Raw genomic sequence first — 16077 nt, forward strand, 5'->3', positions numbered from 1 at the left:
AATTACAACCTGCACACACGCTAACGCTAATGTAAGCAGAAGAGCGAAGGTGGAGGCGGGAGGCGGAGGCGAAGGCGGCCATGGTGTCGGCTTGCCTCAGCTTGACGGTTCGGGAGGAGACCACCGAAAATTACCCACAATTTTCAACTGGCTACAAAACGTTTAAAGTCAGTTCAGTCCCTCAGGGCCATTTTCTCAGCTTTCCAAGAGGCATTTTCACTTGGCCCAAACAACTCTGACGAATGTGGGAACCGAACCGAATCGTAACCAAAACCGCACAAATTTGATTAACCACCACAAAAAAAAAAAAAACTCAACAAAAACCAGTTAAAAGTGCCTATAAATTTATTTGAAATATTTTCCTAATTTTTTTTGGTTTTTCCTCGTTTCATTTAATTTTAAAATTAATTGCATTTTTAATTCAAACAAATTTGTCATTCAAGCAAATATTATATGAAGTTTGTTTCCATTCCAAAATTAATCCAATTGTTCTGAAGGAGTTGGAAATTTATTGGAGAAATCAAAAGGAATAAAACTTTGAGCCGACAAACAAACGAAACGATAAAGAAACGATTATTTATAATCAAACTTTAAAATTGTAAATCTGTAATTTCATATCTTTTGTTTTTTTTTCTCAAATTTTAAAAATTTATATATTAACTTACTTAATGGATAAATGATTATTTAATTTCGAAAATGTATACTTTGTTTATTAATAAGCCTTTTTTTTTTGCATTTGAAAGTTCCATTTATTTCTATAAGATTATAAGACTAAGATTAATATATAATTGAAAGAAGTTCAGCCTGAGAAGCACAGTGGAGGTCAGAAATTTAAGCCCCCTACTTTGTTAAACTTTAATTTTGAATTTATGCGATTTTAAAATTGAGTTTTGAAAACGTTTTAGTTGCTTTAGATTGGTCAGTGTATGGAGTTTATTTAGCGTTAACTTTTGAGTTATTTTTAAAATACATTTTTAGGGCAACTGTCCCAATTTGGGATCGGTCATAATTTGGAACACATTACTATAAACATTAACATGGTCAATACTCTTATGAATTTTAAGAAAAAGTTGTTCTGAATTCTCAATTAACTATTTGAGTCCTTTAAGTTAATGTAGGTTTTAAAGTCATTAAATAATTTTAAACTCCAAAGAAAGTGAAGTGAATTCTCCATTAAAAAAAAGGATGTTCATGATTGACTGAAAATAAAAATTGAAATTGCATTTTACTCAAAATTTGAACCACTGTGCTGGAGAAGTTCTCAATCGGTTTGATTGAGGTATGTTGCTGGCGATGCGAGGAGTAGATGAAATAGAGGCGTAAAATGGGCGGTCTGTCAAGTTGTTGCGCCTTCGCTCACTCTTGACAAATAACCAAATTGGTCAAAGGTCAAATGCGGCTGCTGGTGCTGATTTTCATCAATGAAACTAAAGTTTTGCCATTGAGAAACAAAGAACACTCAAAAAGTGAAGTGAGGCGAAATTTAGTTGGATTTGGGTTGGAATTCAATTGCATTGCATACAAATTGCTGCTGTTCATAGACTGTTGCTGCTGCTGTTGCAGTGGCAATTGCTGCTGGTTTGCCATTTGCATGCAACTTATTTGTCAAATAGGCAACTCGGCACACTGCAACTTGGTAAAGACAATTTTCGCATACACATTTCAATTGGGAAATTGTTGTGTGGCAGTTCCGCAATGAAAATGCAACAACAACAACAAAAGTCTTCAATAAAAAGTGGGAAATACTTTTGCAGCTCAAGTAGGCGTAGCACAATTTTCATTTTCTGTTTCTTTTTTTTTCGTTTCTTGCATATTTTGTCGCCATAGATAGATTTTTGAAACGCCAAAAACGCCCACTTGAAGACGGCGAAAAAAAACCAGAGGTAAGTATAAAATCGAGAGAAAAACCAAAAAAAAAAAGAAAAAAAGCCTTTAAAAATGAAATTGAAATTGAAACGAGTTTTGCGCAGCCTCAGTCCAACAGCAACAACAACAACCGTCTTACTTCGTGCCGTGGCAAATCAATCAATTTGTGGCATATTTTTCAGTGTTGTTGCTGTTGCTGTTGCTGTTGTTGCTGTTGTTTTGTGGCCGTTTGCTGTTGGGATAATCGTTGCGCTTCATCAAGCCACAAACATGAAACATGAACATCATCAACGCCATTTCAACGCGCGCCTTGGCGAAAAGTTATAAACCCAATTTTGGAATCGAGAGCCCCAAGACGCGACGCGACGCGACGCGACTGAACTAAAGTCAAGTCAAGCCATCTCGAGTGGAGTCGAGTCAAGTCAAGTCGACTCTTGCACAAGGACAACATCAGTATGGCATAAAAAAAGCATATAAAATGCTTAAGTACACGCTCGCCTGGTGGTAATCACAGCAGATACATCTTAAGCAGGCAACATGGCAACATAGCAGCAACTTGCAACTCGATGTTGCTGCTGGCGGCAACGGCAACGGCAACGGCTACAGCGGCAACCTTAACAACAGCAACAATGTTTTGCTCTCCCTCTCCCCCTCTCTCTCTCTCTCTCTCTCTCTCTGTGTGTGTGTGTCGCGCGCGCTTTTGAAGCACGAAACGCTTATAGACCCAGCATGGCTTCAATGTTGCTGCCGTGCCATGTTGCTGGCGTGCAATATTGCTGCTGCTGTCCTTTTTGGTGGTCATTGATAATAATACCTAACAATTTGACCTTATGGCATGGCCTTTACATTTTAAACCCCACCCATTTTAGCCCCCCACCCCCCACCCGACAATGCTTGTTGGCACTTGTTGCAAATTTCACATTTCATGCAATTTTCAACTACTTGGACTATGAATAATGAGCCGAAATGCGTATTCCAAAACAGAAACGGCAGCCAACAGCCCTTTTTTTGTTTTGCATGCATTTGTCAATTTAGCATGCCATCAAACATCCTTTTTGAATGGTCTCTTTTACAGTTTGCCGACACAAAGTGACACCAGCAGCAATAGGAGGCAACAGCAGCAACACAGATCGACACCGACGACATATGGAATGAATGTCATGCCACATGACTTTGGCTCTCGCCTCGCTAGAATGCAATGCATCAGCGCATCGCTTCACTTGTCAACAAGCGAGTGACTAACGAGTGCATCATTAAATGATTTTAACGACTTCATTTAATGTTTAACACAGGCCCACCCCCCTCTCCCACCACTCATGACATCTTCTCCCTTTCCCCTCTAGACATATGCAAATGGTTAAAAGACCCTATAGACTATGGACAACTCTTTACCATGTCTCTGATTTTATTACCAATGCACCTTAAGCGATTTTTGATGTGTTTTAACTGGCCACAGGGCTTAAAGGTAAAGAAATTATCAAAAGGCGGACAACTAGTAATCCAAATACTTAAAACAAGTACAAGTAATGTTAACTGACTCTCCGTTTGGCTCATACTTATCGAAGCTAATTTACTTTAATGCAAATTTCACTTTTGATTTACGAACAATTTTTAAGAATTTATATTTATATTGAAAAGAAGGTAAAAAAAAGACAACATTAAAAATTTCAAATTTTATTCTAAGCACTTTTCCTCTTTATAAATCATTCAACACTTTTCCACACATATTGACATGACAGATGATATATGATATATATATATACATATACATATGTATGTATATATAAATTGCTGTTGTCTTTAAGAACATTTTGTGAAATATTTTCTGCTTTTTCTGTGGTCATATAAAAACTTTGGTGCAATTAAAAAAGTTGAAAACTTTAACGGCTTCCTGTCTAAAGAACTTGCATACTTCCTCCCCCCGCCCTCTTCCCCATCATCTATCTCTTCTTTCACACATAGACACATGGGAACTAGAGTGAGAGAGACATAGAGGAAAGACGAGTTAGTCAGTCACTCAGTCAGTCAGTCAGCCAGGCACACTTCAACACTTGTAAGATATACGACCACATAAAACCAAAAAAAAAAAAAAAACCCAGAAAGAGCCATGAAATGCAAAGAAGGACAGGCCAGAGGAGCCACATAAAATAAATCCAAATTCACATAAACACTCACACAAAACAATTGCTATTCTCTCACCCGAGTGGCAAAAACTGTCAGAGAGCCTTTAGAAGACATAAGGGCAACGGCATCTCACATTTAGGCCCTTTTTTTTGTTGTTGTTTCTCTGTCCTTTTTCTTTTCTTTTGCTCTCTGTGTTGCTGTGTTGCTGTTCTGTGTTCCACTCGTTAAGCCGCCTAAGCAAATAAACCGAGGCGCTTTAGCCCACACTTTGTTCACGTTAAAGCCGAAGAAAACCGTAGCCAAAGCCAAAGCCAAAGCACTAAATAGCCGTAACGAAAACAAACTGTATCTTACAGATACATACATACAATTGAGAGCATCCATCTAGAATACAATCTCTATTGTTCCATTTTGATCTATACATTTTGTGTCCCTTGTTCACAATTTTGCCCTCTTTTCAACATAATTTTTGTCCTTGTTGTTATTTTTTTCACTTAGAGCTACCTTTTATTACACATCTTTCTGTGTGTGTGTGCGTTTTCTTAATGCTCAAGATGATTTTGCATAAACCACATTTTCCCGCACAAAAAAATTCTCTGGTAATGCAAAAAAATTAGCAACTTAACCAACTGAGAGACTTTGGAATTTGATCATAACTTTGGACATCTCAAAAGTGCAATTCAATCTTCAAATATTTCTATTTTATGCTTAAGTATCTCATCCTTAATTAAGTAAGCCAAAACGTAGGTATAACGTATCCTTAATAGAGTGAAAGATAGATAGATAGAAGGTTTTTTTTTTTAAGGCCTCACTGAAAAAACTGCTTGATTTGGTTACCTTTTGTTATTCTAATTTCAAATAGTTCTCAAAACAAATTTTGATTTGAGTTTGCTCAATTCGTCGTACTAAACACTTTCATGGAATCGTTTAAATAATTTGTATAAACAAAAATGTATAACTGTTAACTAACAATCCAGTTGAAGCATTTGTGTCCTTGAAATGAAATAAAATTCAACCTCGATCCCTTTAATAACTCAACTTTTATGGATTTCAAGCACGCATCTTATGTTAGTTGCCCCAAAAACTAATATGATTTTCTTTCCTTCTCACTCTCATCTTCTTCGCACCTCGCGCCTCTCTTTTTCTCCAGATATAGGCTCTTTTACTTGATTTTTATATCGATTTCAGACACCAAAAAGAAGAAGAAAAAATACAAAAAAAAAACAAAAATGTGTGTATACACAAAATATCTGCAAATGCGAACTGCAAACTGCGACTGAACCGGAGTCTGAGCTTTGGGTCTTTTCGGTATGATTATCACAATTATCTGTAATTCAGACCATAAATCATTTCATTCTGCAAGCGCACAAAACTCTTTTGTTTTGTTTTTTTTTTTTTTCTCTACCCTAACCTGAGGAGGGGTATGTGCAATTGATAACCTTTTGGGCATTTAATCTTCTTCTAAATCGACTTCAATTCATTTGCTAAAAACTTTATTACTGTATTAGTTTTCTATTTAATAATTTGTCCTTTCTTCTATGCTTTTAGTTACTTAATTTTATATTTAATAACTAAAAGACAACTACCTTTCTAAGCTCTACTTTCCAATATTTCCAGAAGCGTATCCTGTCTTTGTAAATGAAGCCAAAACAACTTCTCAAAATCGATTATGACCCATTAGAAGAATCGTTTACTTATGACCCATTAAAAGAATCGTTTAAAGAAACCATTTCAAGTTACTTGGATTCCATTTGCATATCCTTCCATAATCCTTTCATATCTTTTTAATTACTTTCATCGTCAAAAAGTACTGTACTTAATTCTTTTGAATTAACTTTAAATAGAGACAAATAGTTTTGCTTTGCTTTGTTTAAAGTATTTAAAAGAAATTGATGAAAGTTTTATTAGGGAATAGAAAGTGCGGTCTAGTCAAACTAAATTTTTGCCTTTGGAAGGTTTTTTTTTGTTATTATTATTATTATTTTTTGTTTTTGTTTTAAACGTAACCCAATCTTGAAGCCTGACTCTTGTTGTGTTATTGTTGCTGGGTTTTTTTTTATCAAGTTATACAACGCTTTATAAAAAATACATATAAATAAATAATGTTCAACCATAAGATAGATAGACAGAGAGCGAGAGAGTGAGATAGGGATAGAATTTGCCAGTTGCCATATAAGGCACGTCGCCATCGCCATTGCCGTCACCAACAACATGAAAAACTTTACAACACGATCAAATAATTCGCAAAGTTAGTCTACTCTATGGCGAGACAAGGCTGTGGATTGATTGCTTCAAGGGGGTCGAAGAAGAAGAAGGAGAAGGAGAGTGTGGGATATGTGGGCAAAGAGCGGAGGGGTGGAGAATGGTGTAATTTCGGGGGGTTTAAGGAAAACTGATCAACAGTCGATCGTTTCGCTGGATCGCTTCAATCGCTGCGATCACTTCGATGCGATCGATCGATGTGTAGACGTGCCCAGACTTAGCCAGTTGGCAGTTGGCAGTTGTCAGTTGGCCGTTGCCTTTGCCGTTGTCTTGGCCATTGCCTGGCTGGCTGGCTGGCTGCTGCTGCTGCTGCCAATGCATTAAAATTGATTAACTCATGAACTTGCATTCAAATCAACGCTCACCACAAAACGCTTTGACTTCGTGTCAACAAAATTTATAACAAGTTATATATATATATGTATGTATGTACATACATACATGCTTATGCAATCATCGGTTTTACACTCTTGGCCAAATAACAAACTAAATGGTAAAATTGCCTCCTAAAAATGAAATGCCAATATGGCAGCTGCGTTTTGTGTTCAATTTTGGCCAAATGCGGGATGCGATCAACATAAATGGAAAAAGGGTTAAACAAAAAAAGAAAAAACAAGGTGTGATAGTTGGTTAAATACCTTCTAAATGTAATATAAGGCCTTTACACTAATCAACACAATTTAGACTGCCTTGAAAATTTGTACTTGGATATGATCTTTCAAAACATCCCACTCAGATAAAGATTTAATCTTATAAGTATACAAAATAAATCCAAATTAATAAAGCAAGTGACTTTTAATATTTATAAAGATCTACAATATTCAAAACTAAAATGAAACCTTGCAATTTAGCCGGCTCGGGGTCAATCTTCCAAAAGGTGAGCAGGTTGTTTGTATAGCTTTTTCAAGAACCACCAAATTCCATCATCAGCAGACTTTGCTAAAGAACTCCAGAACTGTAATAGCCATACCATGTTTTCAACGCTAAAACAAGTTGGGAATTAAAACTAAATTAAGCGAAAAAAGTACCGAAGACAACCTTTTTGTGGATACCCTTAAGAGATTCGCCCTTAACAAACTAATATCACGACCTGTTATTTCTTCTTTTGAAGGATTGACCTCGAGCCGGCTAAACTGCAAGGTTTCATTTAAATTTTAAATAGGTCGTAATCTAAATAGACAAAAATAAAATATTTCAATTTTTTGTTTGAGTAATTCTTTAAATTTAATCTATTAAAGTTGATTTTTATACCCATAGGGTGAAATGGTATATTAAAGTCGCCAAAATGTATGTAACAGGCAGAAGGAAGCTTCTCCGACCCCATAAAGTATATATATTCTTGATCAGGATCAACAGCCGAGTCAATCTAGCCATGTCCGTCTGTCCGTATGAACACCTAGATCTCGGAGACTGTAAGACCTAGAGCTACCAAATTTGGTTTGTAGACTCGTGTAGTATGTAGAGTGATCAAGTTTATTTCAAATTTCCGCCCCCGCAATTAAAAAAAAGCGTTTATCTTAAGCGTGTATGTGTAAAGATTTTGGCACGCCCCTTTCCACCTCCGTAATTTGAAAAAACTCGATTATCTTCCGTAATTTTCTACCTCATGCAATCAAATTTGGCGCACTTAAATTTCATACTAATATCCAGCAAAATACCAAATTTGATCAAAATCGGACAAAAAACAGTCGAGTTATGCATATAAACGTTTTTCCATAAGGCCGAAGTTGGCCGTTGGCTGGTGGGGGCGCTAGAGTGCTCGTATGATTGAGTGAGGGAGATACTAAGATATGCTTGTTAAAAGCATGTGAAAATGCTTTTGTTTAAAAAATTTGAAACATTTGCTTTACTGGTGTACGGTATACCTAAGTCGGCGAGACGACTTACTTACTTCATTTTTCATCTTTTTGCCTAGATATTAGTTTGGTTAAATTGTATCACATTTATGTAGCTTAGTGTTGTTTTTATCAAACAATTGCAGCTGTTTAATGTTATATTTTGCTTATGCTTTTTGGGGTTGGTCTCAATTTCGAAAAGTTTCCAACTTTTTCCAGTTTGTATCTTAATTAAATGATTGATTCAAATGGCCCAAAATTGAAGGTGGAGAATTGGAGATATGACTTTTCTATAATATCAAAATTTCCCAACTCTATTATTAAGTTTTCTCCTACATTTCATTCACTATTTTAGTTACTTCAACTACTTAAATGGAAAATGGTTTTAGAATTAAACCATTTACCAGACTTGTTAATTATTATTCAACAGTTTTTTTGAATGATTATTCTTTAGTTCACTTCAAAACCTCATCACTTCATCAACCTAGGCAGGTTGGAATTAGTTAGTTGTCTTAAACTTTCCAATGAATATTAAAGGTTTACATCTCGTAAATGGCAACACGTGTTAAAGTACTCACTAAGCATATATATATATATATATATATATACTTGTAGTTGGATATATTTTATGCAAATTTTTAACTGTTTTCTAAATGAAAATGTTTAAAAAATGCTAATGCAAATTGAATATGTTTTTCTTTAATAACATTTTCCTACATTATTTAGTTGTATTTGCATTTCAATTGGAATTTAGTATGTATGTATGTGTGTGTATGTGTTTTTATTATTTTCCGTTGTTTTTTTTTTTTTTTGTTTTTTAATGAGTTAGAATGCATGAGTGCAAGGCAATTACCTGGCAGCAAAACCAGCCAGCAACCTAGCTCCATAGTAAATGGCCTGAATGCGCTTCTAATGAGCATATGCGCTTTACACCTTACACTTTGGACGTACTTACAATTGGTATATATATGTGTGTGTATGTGTCTCTAGTTACTATTCTAGGTAGAAATACGAGAGGCTTTGATATCTGTCTCTCATTAGCTTCCCGCTGTTGCCACTGTCTGAATTCTATTCTATTATTCAGAACTAATTTGACCTGACATCAAATATGTTGCAGGTGACAACTGCTGACAATCGGTAGGCATGGGAATGATAAAATGATAATATGAGGGAGGAAATATATGACACGCCCCCGCCACACACCCCATCGTAGTCCAACCCCCCCATTTAGTTTTACAAATGATATCAGATCTGTGACCAGATTTGATTTGAATTTAATGTGAGAGCCCAATAATATGCATATGAATTTTTTGATTGATTTATTGCCAGATCACCAGATACAATCAAGTATATTCTACCTACCCATTCGTTTTAAATAAATTGTTATAAAGTCAAGGTAATGGTTAAATTAATAGTACTTTTAGTAGATTTTAACTAAATTGATTTTGAATTGAACTGATTGAACTGTTTAGCACATCGAATATAAAGTTTCTACAATTTCGAGACAGATTAAGTAATATCTGATTAAGTAATATTCAATATTATATTTCAAAAGTTCCAAATAATAGTTAAACAAAAACATAATGAGAAGATAAACTTTTACAAATAAAAACTAAGATCAATGTATTTAAGTGATTGAACTTTTCCTTAAAGAAATGACCGTCTATTCCAATAATAAGTAATAAAGTTGCAATTCTCAACAAGCTTTAGGCTTTAAAATGTATTTACTGTGAAGTAACTAAAGTAAGATCTTGGTGGTTCTTTAAATAATCACTCATCGAACTGTAGTCGCTATAACTGGACGGACGGTTATAAGCGGAGTCGATTCCACTTTAGTTCTTTAAAGAACATAACAACAAAGGATTACTTCTTAGAAACTAAACTAAACTCCTTTCGAATGGCCTCTTAACAAATATCTATCAAAATGGTTTTCGTTTCAAGTCAAATGGTATCCAAACTTCTTTCATTATATAAAGAAAGACAAAGACAGACAAGATATTGTCTAGAAATCTATATGAATTTTCTATATACTTTTTGTTGATCTTGCCTTTTTTTATTTGCTTTTTGCTGCCAACTCTATTTGGTTTTGCATGTTATAACAATTGCATGACACATTTTAATAGAGTTACCAGGGCCGATAAGTGCCAGCATGTTGCATAAACAGCCAGCTTGCCACAAATAGGCGTAAAATGATTGGAAGTTAACTTGCTGCAGTTCCCTCTCTCTCTCCCCCCTTACTCTATCATACATATGAAATGCCATAAGCGCAAAGTGCAGACGCCACGCAACTGCGTGCGACCATAAACAAAATGTAAATAAATAACCGCAGAATAAAAGCCAAGTCTAAAACGGGTCCAGCAGCCAGCCGGCAGCCAGCAGCTAACCGACTTCAAGTCCGACTCTCTTGTTCAATATAATATGCATATTGATGGGGTTTTGTTGCTTGGGACCAAGAAAAGCGTTTATTAAAATTAATACCACATCAATCATTTAACAAACGCGCTGTCGGCCAAGTTCAAAGTAGAAATAAAACACTCGAGACTAGATACACACACACAAACACACACATGTATCTACAATATTGATTCTTAAGCCTAGACTAAGAGAGTCAGAAGAGGTCTGCTTAAGAAAGTTACACATGAGCATTCGTTTTAATTAAAAGCGTTTAAAGCCACCAACAACAGCAAACAGAAACAAAAAATAAAAAAATATGATAAATTACCAAGACAAAACTGAAATTAACATTTTCTGTAATGTGTTTGTATCTCTCTCTATCTCTCTCTGTCAGTGTAGGGGTGAGGTGGGTTTGGGGTAAAGCTCTGCCAAAGAGAAATTATATGTATATGTGTTTGTATGATTCGAAAGACTCTGTTAAATTATTGAAAATCATGCAACATCGGTTGCTGTTTTTCCCATGAACACAAAAAAAAAACACAAAACTTCTCTCGGTCCAGAGTTCCAGAGTCTCAGCCTCATTTGTTCAACCGTTCGTCGGTCGGCATAATCAGCATAACAAAAGGAATTAAGCAATAAAATATTAATGAAAATACAGAAAAAAGAATATGAATATGATAGAGTGTGAAAGAGTGAGAGAGGGAGATAGAGAGATAGAGAGAGAGAGTTAAAAGAGTGAGGTAGGGCAATATACCTATTCACATATGTGAGAAAGATCGCCGCGTCATTGACTAATTTGTTGTGGTTCTTGATCTCACTCTACTCGTTTATTTCCCTTCAAAGTCTCCATCTCTCCCTCTCTCTCTCTCTCTCTCTATCTCATTGTCTCACACATTGTAGGTGCAGACATTGTATTATAGGCGCCAGAGCGCCGACTTTAAGACCCTTCAGTAGCCCTGACTGAGGCCGTTCCTCATATTCCCCACTGTTTAGGGCAACTTTATACACTGTAAAGAATATTTGCTTCAAGTTTTTTTTTGTTATTAAATAACTAACTGTTGTTTAACTATAATTTATTTGAACATTTTTAAGAACAAAAGCATCAACTTTGCTGCATTTTGCTAATTCAATTGGAAATTTTACTCAAAATGTTTTAATAAATTTGTTGTCTCTTTTTTTTTTTTTTTTGGGTCTGCATATACAAATATTTAATATATATAATTTAGCTTAATGAATTCGCCTCCTTGCTGTAAAATTTTTTACTTTTTTTTCACCTTTGACAAAAGACTATGCGGCTACGAACTGATGCAATTAACTTGCGTCATTTGGAAAATTAGTTGGCATGATGCTGCAGAAAAGCAGGGCAAAATTGAAAAGAAGCCACCAAAGAGACCAAGAGGGAGAGAGAGAGAGAGAGAGAGACAAGGTCGCGCTATGGCTGATGGTTCAAAAGTGCCGACTTTGAAAAGCATTTTTCAATTGGGGTTTTTCCCTTAGACCGTTTTTCAATTACAAAGACCACGCACCAAACAGAGTAGAGAGTAGAAAAATTGTTGTGCGTGCTTCTGACTTGCAGTTTTTTGCATTTAATTGGTCCGCCTGCCTGCCAGTCAGTCAGTCAGTTAGTCAACCAGTCACTCACTCACTCACTCACTTACTTACTTGGTCAGTCTTTTATACATACATTGCGTATACGCAATATTTTTCATAAATTATGAATGCAAATTTCAACAAGATCAAGTAAAAAGTCCCTGACCAGCATTTGAGGTGCCACATAAGCAATAAATTGTTGCAATTGTATATATATTGTATAATCTGGCAATTTTCTTTAACGATCAATCTGTATACATGCATTTAATAGATTCATATATAATTTAATTAGTTAAACACACAAATTGTTCAATTTTAGATTAAGAAATTGCACAACTTTATAAATTCTTGTTTTAGTTTCATTCATTTCAATCTATTGCGATTTGCATAATGCTCAGTTTTGGGCTTTAGGTCGGAATTATCTGGTCATCATTATCATCATTATCATTAGTGCTCAAAAAATGCTTTAGTTTAGTTTTCAGTTTGTTTCGCTTCACTCGGCCAAAGATCAAAGACAAAATTGTGCGAATATTGAAACTGGTCGAGGTAAAATCATTAAAGGTTTTGAGTTTTTTCTTTTTTTGGTTTTTGTTGGTGATTTTTAAGTGATTGCTTCCGCTATAGCATAGAGATGCGAAAAGTCAATTAGCCAACCAAGAAATGAAATAATACAATGAAATTGTTGTAATCCGATATCGGTAGGCATACATACATACATATGTACATATATGTTTGTACATCATAGTTGGAATCAGAAAAGAAAACAAAAAAAAAGAAAAGAATCATTTCATCGTTAGCTTCACACCTCAAGTGAGCCCGAATAATTGATTTGAAAGCGGCGCTTACCTGAGGAGAGTAAGTACTGCTATCTGGTATTTTGGTATCCGTATCTCTGTATCTGTGGCCGGGTCATATCTCTCTCTCTGTACTCTACTCTACGGTGGTTAAGCCGTAGCGTGAAATTTCTTTTGCACACAAGGGGCCACAGAATGTTAAACAAGCCGCATCTAATCGATTTAGCAGCAACCTTAGATACATTTGGCTCAATCATCGACTCGGCTGGCAAACAAAAGAAGTCCAGCTGAGCGCGCAGAGAGAGAGAGAGAGAGAATAACCGGGAGGATGGAAGTTATTTGTTGTTGTTGCTGTTCATTTGGTGCCTGTGAAAAGGCATAGGTACTCTCTGTCAGCTTTAGCTACTGCCCAGATTCAGATACAATATCCACACACAGTACTCATATATGTATAGGTATATTTTTTGCGGCGTCTAACGGTGTTATTATATCGCTACGGCCATTGTTGTCGATTTGCGATTGTTGCTTGTTTATTGTTTGTTTGCCGTTGCCGCTACTGACACAGCTCTTGACTGTTATTTGTTATGCCTAATGCCATATAAGTGCTTTATACTAGGTGTTTGATCACTTTTTTGTTGTTTTATACAATTGACAAAACAATCGACATTTGATTTTACAGAAATATTTAGGATATTGTGCAAAACTAAAGCTATACTTTATTTAGTTAAAGATTCCTTTTAATGCAGATACAGATACTTTATATAGATACATACTTTTTTTGAAAACATTATTGATTTGTTTTAAGTTTAAGATCTATTCAAAATCTATTCAACTTTAATTTTAATCAATTGACCCATGATTGAATCATTTTTTTTTTTTACTTTTTTAATCCCTTTAAGACCCCAACAAAGTCTTTGAAAATGTCGTGCAATTTCTACAAGTCCTGATGTTGATCGGACTCTAAACCATTTGACCATTCGTCTATCGAATATATATTAATAGATATTTTAGAACATTCCTCATGAAAATGATACGATAAAATGTTAAACTTGGCAATCCGAAAGCTAATCTCTAATCGATCTCGAATCTGCAGTTGCAAGCTTTGCCGTTCTTTTTTCGCTTCGTGTAGCTTGAATTCCCAACTAGTTTTAGCGTTGAAGATATGATATGGCCATTACAACTGTGGATTCTGATGATAAAACTTGATGGGTCTTTGAATAGCTATACAGACAACCTTATAAATTAGTAAGATTTTGTTGACGTAAAGCCGGCTGAAACCCACTTTTGATTTAAATCTCTAAAGTTTTGTAACAAATTTGATCATGAAATCATCTTAAATTGATGCAAATTTGTTGTCCCTATCTAGAATTGTTGTCTAAATGAAAGAGAAAAAGTAATCTCAATACCTTCTCGACACATTCATCAAATAACAGCAATTATCTGATCAAATGTGCCATGAAAATCGGTAAAAATATATATATATTTCGAGCAAGTGAATATCAGCTCAAATATCCATTAGATGAAAACGGCAAAAACCCTGATAAACCGAAAAGAAAACCCAATTACCCAGATCTAGATGAACATCAGAACGTACATAGAAAAGAATATCCAAGATCATGAGATATAGATTTAGATATAGAAACTTACCGGATTAACTTGTGGCTTCTGCAAATGTGTGGCAATATTTGTGATATTCATTCCCATGGCCGGTATTTGTGAGCCATACAATTGACCGGCCGTCGGTGTCATGTCTGTTAGCATTTTAACTGCTGTTGTTGTTGTTGTTGTTGTTGGTGGTGGTGCTGCTGCTGCTAGCGTTGGCTCTGCCTCTGCCTCTGCCTCTGCTTCTTCTAGCGTCTTCGTCGCTATTGTTGTTGTTGTCAATTTAAGGCGCACAATGATTGTATCTTGTATCTTCTTCTATAGCAGCACAAAGCACAAAAGAGGAAAATCGGTTTTGTTATAGATTTCGAGTTGTTGGCTCTTGGCATAAACGGACATATGGACAAAATGCATACACACACACACATACACTCACTCACACGCATACACACACATACACAAAAACAATAAAAAAAACAAACATGAAGTAAGAAAATAACAAACGGAACGGAATGCTACGCAAAGATCCAACAATCAACAACAACAACAAAAAAAAAAGGATTTTCTATTCTTTTTCTCTCTCTCTCGCTCTCTCTTTCTTGGGTTTTCTATACGATTTTCGTTTTGCACTTTATTCTCAACTTTATCCTTGTGCCGTTGGTTTTTTTTCGTTTGCCCTTTTTTTGTTGTACACTTTTGATCTTTTCAGTTTCACTTCGGTTTTTGTTTCGTTTTTGCCGTCGGTCCGATATCGTGATAGCTCTTCTTCTTGGCCCTGGTAGTTGCCTACACAAGACTAAAATCGGCCAATTGTCGTATATACGATAAATATGGCCGTTTAAAAGCCAAATTGAATAACATTAAAAACATGTACATACATATATGTATTAAACTAAATATATATATATATATTTTAGTTTTACAAAAAAAAAAACTTTTTTTTTTTTATATTTCGCACTCGCACTTTTTGTTTTGTTGAATTTTTTGATTTAATTATTTATTTTGGTTTATATTTTTTATATATTTTTCTTCCTTTTCTTTAGTTAATTTCATTTGGTTTTGTTCAATTCAATTGTTGTTTTTTGTTTTATTTTTTTCTTATTGTATTTTGTGTTTTTGTTTTTTGTTGTTGTTTTTTTTTTTTTGCTATTTGTTATTCTTGTGATATCCGCGCAAAAGTTTTCGTCGTCGTCGCTGATCGTTCAAAGGCTTGCAACTGTTTCACAAAAAGCTTGGTTAGCTCACTTCACTTTAGTTTAGCCGCACGTAGGGGCGTAACTCACGAGCGACAGAGAGATACAGCAAACAGCGAGAGCGAGACAATGTGTGTGCGCGAGAGGGAGAGAGACCTAACCGAGAGACTAACTTGATGAGTATGTGTGAGTGTGTGTATTTTTTTTTCTTCTCTCTTTTTTTTTTTGCACACAACACGCTGTGCGTTCACAATGAAGACTACGACGAGGAGCAACGCCAACGCTACTAGCAACCTTCCTTCCTTCCCGATATCCGCGCGCACACAATGTGACGCAATTCAGGGCACGCTCAAAAGTGCAAGTGAGATGGCCTTATACCAACATCCAACATCCACCACCAGCAACAGCAACAGCAGC

At 35.4% G+C, this 16077-nt stretch overlaps 1 protein-coding gene across 2 annotated transcripts in view; it reads right to left on the reverse strand.

Moving 5' to 3' along the window:
* LOC6649165 (transcription factor Sp9) overlaps positions 1 to 14680 on the reverse strand; it is a 31953-nt gene extending 17273 nt beyond the window's left edge. For both annotated transcript variants that reach the window (XM_002070991.4, XM_023179336.2), the window contains exon 1: positions 14513 to 14680. In XM_002070991.4, coding sequence (XP_002071027.3) covers positions 14513 to 14626 — 114 coding nt within the window. In that variant the 5' untranslated portion in view covers positions 14627 to 14680. The remainder of the gene's footprint in view (positions 1 to 14512) is intronic.
* Positions 14681 to 16077: the final 1397 nt, after the last annotated feature.

Source organism: Drosophila willistoni (genome assembly GCF_018902025.1).
Source record: "Drosophila willistoni isolate 14030-0811.24 chromosome XL unlocalized genomic scaffold, UCI_dwil_1.1 Seg141, whole genome shotgun sequence".
NCBI lineage: Eukaryota > Metazoa > Arthropoda > Insecta > Diptera > Drosophilidae > Drosophila > Drosophila willistoni.